The 7,234-nt window shown below is 39.2% G+C and overlaps 1 protein-coding gene and 1 long non-coding RNA gene across 3 annotated transcripts; one reads left to right on the forward strand and one right to left on the reverse strand.

Moving 5' to 3' along the window:
* Positions 1-3,793: 3,793 nt before the first annotated feature.
* LOC120559433 lies at positions 3,794-5,775 on the reverse strand. Of its 2 annotated transcripts, XR_005639275.1 has the most exons (3): positions 5,686-5,775; positions 4,379-4,463; positions 3,794-4,020 (listed from the first exon to the last, which is right to left on the reverse strand). It is a non-coding gene; the product is annotated as an uncharacterized LOC120559433 (long non-coding RNA). The 2 variants fall into 2 exon arrangements; XR_005639274.1 differs by lacking the exon at positions 5,686-5,775 and having other exon boundaries at positions 4,379-4,529.
* LOC120559413 (E3 ubiquitin-protein ligase Topors-like) lies at positions 4,635-5,405 on the forward strand. The gene is made up of 2 exons (XM_039801113.1): positions 4,635-4,686; positions 4,951-5,405. Exons 1-2 carry the CDS (start codon positions 4,669-4,671, stop codon positions 5,299-5,301), a joined length of 369 nt encoding a protein of 122 aa, XP_039657047.1. The 5' UTR covers positions 4,635-4,668; the 3' UTR covers positions 5,302-5,405.
* Positions 5,776-7,234: the final 1,459 nt, after the last annotated feature.

Raw genomic sequence — 7,234 nt, forward strand, 5'->3', positions numbered from 1 at the left:
TAAGTTGTACAAACTAATGTTACGTTAACATTATACCATCCACAGCGTTATACTGATAGCTTTCTCGTCTCTTTTGACAGGGACTAAGGAACAAACGGAGGCGTTCATACATCTCCGTGTTGATAAATGGCCGTTGTTTACCGGGGGAAGGGACACCGCGCTGAACGGATATCGGTGAGAAGCTACACTATTGTTTAATGTTCAGAAGTAATAGCTAGCTGTGTAATGTTCAGAAGTAATAGCTGTGTAATCTGCTTTTTATCCCCCCCCCTCATTCACATAGGCTTATTTTGGAGAAGATGGGAATTGGAGGGAGGGTCTCCCACGCCCAGGCCAAGAAGAAATGGAACAACTCCTAAATAAAGTAAATTAAATTTAACTGGTTTAGTCTTTTCCCCTTTTTTAATTATTTAATATAAACTGTCTATGTCCATTTTTAAAAACCTTATTGTTCTTTAGACTGCAATAGAAACAACTTGGTAAGTAACAAATAACTAGCATGTGAAGCCTAGAACAATGTATAAAACTATTGTTCTTCACCCTTATTTACAACGTTTTGTGGTTAGGTATTCCAAGCTCTACAAAAACATTCATTTCATCTTGGTTACAAAAAATTATTTATTTAAACATTTACAACTATATACAACAAGACCAACAACAACAAGTGGCCATCAGCTACAGCTGCCGGTGCTGCTGCTGCTGCTTCAAGACTGCAGACAGAAGAAGAAAGTTTAGGTTAGTCCAGTGGTAATCCAATCTGTCCTGTAAGATGATAATATAATATAATTGTAACGTATCTAAAACAGTTGCAGTATATTTAATATTGTATCAAGAAGGTAAATTAAATGTACTTAATGTACTAGTAATGTACTTTATTATGGAACTGACCATAATAAAGTACATTATGTTAATTTAATGTACCTTCTTGACTGTGTATGGGTGTTTACCAATGGTGTAATTGGTGGAATTAATGAGTTTTTTGCTTGGTTGGTTCTGACGTTAGGACATCTACAGTATATCTATGACCAAAAGGGAGCGGCTTGAACTCCATTGAAAGTGGATGGGTTGTATCCATGCAAACCTTGTCTGCCTTCTGTGCCAATCTGGTCAGATATAGTTGGTACAGGTCTACCTGTTGCTTACCAATGATTTTTCCACAGGTTTTAACAGTCTTCCCCAATTTGTTCCTATGCGTAATTTTTGAATGTCCATACCAGCATACAATACAGTAGTAGAGAATACTCTCAATGAAGGACTTGTAAAAAAGAGTCAACATTTTGTTGTCAACATTAAAATAATTAAAGAGCTCTGAGCTGTTCCCTGCTGAACTGAACATATGTAAAGAAAGAGAAGGTGCTGTGCTGCCACCTGCTGGCTGTCTGACTCAACTGATATGATGCTTTCATCCAAAGAGAGTTTTACAATGTTCATCTTATTGAAAAAGTTAAGAAGAATATGTATATAAACTGTCTCATTTGAATGTATACATTAGTGCTGGAATGTGCAGTTATTGTCCAGGGGTATAAAAACTATTTAAACAGTTTAAATACAAAAATATGTGTAATTTGGAACATAGTAAGGATGTGTGGCCTGGCTGTGTCCCGTGGCTTCAGATGGAGGTTGAACTAACAGACTTGTTGCTGCCCGTCAGCTCTCACAGTTGGCTTTGACTTCATGTATTAACTTCTAGCTGTGTTCTCATCAACGTCACCATCTGCTAGAAGAATTGGGATTTAACCATGGAAGTGGGTGTGTGCCGTCTGATGCCTTGTATGTTATGAAAAGTTGCTGGTGGCTCTTTGTAGCTGCATGAGGCTCATTATGCTGTAACCTGTTCAAATCCACCTATTTTGCTTGATTTTCATCTATTTTCCTTCCCCAAAGGGAAAAGCTTATAACTATAAGAACTGCGAGGCCAGAATGCATGTATGAGACTTCATGTGAAACCTAAATTCTTCTCGTTTCTGAAAATGTGCTTGATTAGAATGTGATGAAAACACAACATACACTACAGCAGTTCAAACATGGTTCAAAATAGTCATTTTGGTAGAATAACTAACAACACATACCTTCTAGACCAGTGTTTCTCAAATGGGGGTACGTGTACACCTTGAGGTACTTTGGAGGACTGCAGGGGGTACGTGAGCGTTATTTTGTCGCTGTTTTTGAAGTTTGTCACTATTTTCGACCAGTTCTTGCCTTCCTTCCTTCCTTTTTTTTCTACTGTCTTCTTTTTTTCTCGCTTTTTTTCAAAAAGCAATTCCACATTTTTCAAGGTTTTTGTCACTTTTTTCTTCCTTCTTGCTACTGTATTTTTTTTACAAGTCTGTCGCTGTTTTTGATAATATTTTCCACCTATTCTTGCCTTACTTCCTTCTTTCTACCGACTTTTTTTAGTAAAGTTTTTGTAAAGTTTTTGTTGCCTTTTTTCATTAGCATTTAAATGTTTTTCAGTTACATGGCTGTTGTTTGGTAAATCTATCACTGGTCAGGGGGTACTTGGCTTAAAAACACAATTCAAATGGGATACATTATTGAAAAAAGTTTGAGAACCACTGTTCTAGACCTTGTCAACAAGACCTCTATAAAGTTTCAGTACTCTAGCCCTAACCTAATAGGGAGTTTTCAGTATTTGGTATAACAGGTGTCAATGGTGTGCCAAAACCTCTCCAAGTGACCAAATGTTTCTAAATGCTTTTACTCACTTCTCTGCTATTAGAAAAAAAACCTACTCATGACTTCAAATGACTATCAAATCCTTTCTACATTCACTGAAACACTGATGAACATATTTTTTCGCATAAATCACATGCGCCTGCCGGCTCTGGGAGGTGGGACTTAGCTCTGTTGCGCATTCATATGGACTGGCTCCCATTGGATGTTCCTATCATGCTATATACCATTGGAAAGGGAATGTGATTGGCTCCAACTGCCATGATTGATGTGTTGATAGCCAATGACAGCTTGTTCTAAGACGGCTGCTCAGAAAGATGACGCAGTGTATTGACCAAGCAGCGCAGTTGCTTTTCACTGACTGCAAGACCCCAGGACCTAGGGCATGCTGGGAAACGCCTGGCTCTCAGCTGATTGGTTCAGAATCTACTCAACATGCTGACATTTTATATAAACTTTTTATTGATTTTGAATTGGAGGGATTTTAACTGCTAATTGTCTGATTTAAAGTCTTATTCTGTACAAACCACACGTGTGGCTGATAGTTATGTTTAGAAGTCAGAGAGACTAAATCTGTACAGATTACAGATCATCTACAGTCTGTTGTTAATTAAAATCAGATGCAGATTGCATGTAGAGCATTTTGACAGCTACTCTGTCATAATAAAACCAACTGGAGACTGTGTACCAGCTGATATATGGGTCTAATAACATTTTATTAAATCAGAATCGGACATGACAGGATGTGAGTGTTTCTGTGACTTCCTGTTCAGCCTGAAGGCTGCTGGAATCGGCTAGAAACTGTCCGACTTGACAGCGGATTTTTGTCTCTGCCCCTGGCTGCTGCCACCTGCTCTCGAACAGGCCTAATATCTCTAAAACCTGAATAATACCAGAATATCACACACGTATTCATCAGAAAAAGGCCTCCTTATGAATATCCAGCCATAATATACTGTTTACATGACTTGTTTCAAACATAAAATAATAGTGGAATATTGGTGTGAATGTAAACATACTCAGTGAGTCTGAAATGTCATATTTCAGGTTCATTTTTCACCAATAACACGTTCAAACGTTTGTCAGTAAAAGTCTTAAAGCATGGTGAGAAAAAAGAATATCTTGTGACTGAGATTTTATTGATAAAAGTATTATTTACAGAAATGTAGCTTTGATCAATGTAAAGTGTTGACATATACATGTATATTTTATAATTCTATAAACCACGAGTCAACAACATGTCACAGTTCATCTGGTTAATTATGTACGATGATCACATCTTCTGTCGGTTTCTCGCCCACCTGTCTTCTGATTGGCTGATCCTGTGGAGAGGGTGGAGCCAGAAGGCTGGAGGAGATGAATCACATTCAAGAAAAGCTCAAAACAAGTTAACCTGCTTCTTTTTCCATGAAATAAAGTCAGAATATTTAAAGGTGCCATGGCATGAAAATGTCACTTTATGAGGTTTTTAAACATTAATATGCATTCCCCCAGCCTGCCTATGGTCCCCCAGTGGCTAGAAATGGTGATAGGTGTAAACCGAGCCCTGGGTATCCTGCTCTGCCTTTGAGAAAATGAAAGCTCAGATGGACCGATCTGGAATCTTATGAGGTCATAAGGATGTTGTTGGATGTACAGACAAGTATCTGTGGATTACTTTGATAATACTCTGATTACTTTGATACTACTCGGATTTCTAACTCACCTGTCCCCCCCACCCTCGTCCACAGAAGACGGCGGTCAGTCCATTGTAACACGTCGGAGGCTGCGTGTCTTCGACTGTTTCAGGTCTAACAGCAGCTCACACACACACACACACACACACAAAAGCACAGGTGTATTCAAACCATTACTGATGGCTGCATTCCACTTAGGAGAGGTCCTGGTACTGTGCATGCTGACTCACTGAAATATCTTACTGGGACACTTGATGGAACTGAGCCATCGTTAAGGTTATCAGTCTCAGCTGTGCTTTTCCTGCTATGACAAGTCAACATGTCTGCTGTGAAAAAGGTCCATAGTGGTTTGTCTTTTCTCTCTTTGTTTCTTCTTGTCTTTAAGCTTTTTGAGTGTTATTTAGGTTTTATCTGCTCAAGCGTAAAAAACATAGAAAAAAAGTCTTGTTTTCAGATGTTTCTGACGCATCTTTCGGCGATTTAGGCGCCGTCTTGTTTTGTTTGTTCCATAAGGGCGAAAAAAAAAAAGTTTCAAAAACAAAAATAGTGCAAAAATGTTGGGAAAAAGGGTAACCTTAAAGTCTTGTTTCTTTCTGTCCAGAACGACGTGATGCAGACAGGAAGCTGCCTCGACCTGACGACGTGGGACGATGAGACCCCCGGCCCATCCTACACCACCACCACCGATGGGTGTGGAGACGAGGACGAGTGTCTGATCGTCGGCTACAAGAAGCCGCCGCTCAGCGGCGCCACCGACGCCACCGACGCCACCAATGGGCGCGCAGACGAGGACGAGTGTGTGATCGTCGGCTATAAGAAGCCGATCGCTGAGGACGGAGGAGAAACTTCCTCCACTCGCCTTCCTACCCACTCAGAGACAGACGAGGAAGAGGAGACGACGTCTGCAGCTGAGATTATAATAAATAATAAATCAAAGAAACAACAAGAATAGAACTCAATTTAAAGCTCCGTAAACTTCTTCACTCAATAATCCATATCTTAAGAAATAAGTCTGTATATTTAAGAAAACATTTGAAATATTTGTCATTAAAAGTCTGAATATTTTGAGACAAAAAAACCTGACTATTTCAGGAAAAAAGTCTATATTTTATATTTATTGTAGAAAAACAAAGTTGTATTATTTTAAGAAAAAACTGTCCAATTATTAGAGAAAAAAGTTTGAAAATTTCTGGAAAAAAAGATCAAAATAACTTCAGAGAAAAGAGAATAATTTAGAAAACTTTGGAGTATTTTAAGAAAGACAAAGTCAGAATAAAGCAAGAAAAGAAGTTAGAATATTTTGAGAAAAAGTCTGAATATTAATCTACAGACTCACAGGTCTGAAGGTCCTCGGGTCGTCGCGGCGACGGCGGTGTGATGGTGACTTCCTGCAGCCGGGACAAAGTCTACACACACACACACACAAATAAACACACACATACACACACTCACACACAGACACTCTCCCTCTCTGTCTGTCTGTCTGTCTGTGTTTGTTTTCAGGAAAACTTGATGCAAAACACACAGACTCAAAAGTCCACATTAATTATTGACATGTTTAATGGCGCTGTTGCCATGGATACCAGGAAGGAAATAATGCTGCGTTCATGCCACCTCGGAATAACAGGCACCGCCCCCCTGGTTACGTTGTTTTTCCGACTGGCAGCGTTCACATGGTCGGGATGCGTGTTCTTCTTCTTCTGTTATATTGGCGTTTGGCATAACAACTTTTTGCATGACTGCCACCAACGGTTGGCCGTAGCCGAGAGCATCAGGTGTGTCGTGTGTGAAAACATGGAGGCCACAATAACAAAAGATTTTCTGCTGTTTTCTTATGCGAGCATCCAAACAGCACATCGCCAGGTGTTTGTTTGTGTTATGTGCAGGTCAACCAACGGGAAAAGACACGGATAATGTGTTGTTTTTTATACATGGGCCTATTTATGAATAATTTTAAACATGTTATGTCTGTGTATGTTTCTTGGCAGAGGCATTTGTCCACAATAAACAGTTTGTCACTGAAATATGTTCAGTGAACCAAAGTTGCCTCCATCAAACGTCAGCTGTCAACAACGCGTCACCAACTGGGGAACTCAGTTATCAAAATCCAGCCCGAGTTTCCCTCCTCTGATTCCCACAGGACGTTACGTGAATGGTGACGTTTTCACTCGGAAACACGTTTTTCCGATGTCCATGAGCGAGAGTCAGGTACACTTTTCAAAAGACAGTTTTTTTTTTTTATTTAGACATTAATTTAAACCATTCCAACTTTTCTCACTGCTTTACCTTCTTCTTACTCATTAAAGCCAGTAATCTAGTTAAGCTTTAGCAATTTAGCTTTTCAGCATTTACAAGCATTTTCTGCAGGAAATGCCTTTCTACTTACTTTTCAAACGACAGTTTTTCCCTTCCTGTCCAATAAAAACCATGTATCTCCAGATGTGTGTTGATGTTGAATGTTTGTGATAAACTGAAGGATTATATGGAGTCATAAGAGTGTCATAAAGAAGAATACACCTGTATAAAAGTGAAAAAAACTTAATGTGAAAGTTCAATTCTATTCAGTTTATTTAAGAAGAGGACAGAGCAAAATAATAAAACAAATGATTATACATGGGTTAAAAATGCCAGAATTAGCCAAAAGCTCGCAAACTTCCCCCCTGAATACAACCAGCTGTTCTCATGTCTCAAATCCACTGAAGAAGCCTGTGGGATACCATAGATATATGTATAGGTGTATACGTAGATACCACATTGGCCGCTTCCTAAAGAACATTACGCTCCTCCTAATGCATGTGTGTCTATGGAGGCAGAAGGTCTAGCCACAATTAAAGAAACTGTTCAGTAACACACATAACAAACATCATTTTCAGCATCTTACTGAG

The sequence above is a fragment of the Perca fluviatilis genome, chromosome 5 (genome assembly GCF_010015445.1).
Source record: "Perca fluviatilis chromosome 5, GENO_Pfluv_1.0, whole genome shotgun sequence".
NCBI lineage: Eukaryota > Metazoa > Chordata > Actinopteri > Perciformes > Percidae > Perca > Perca fluviatilis.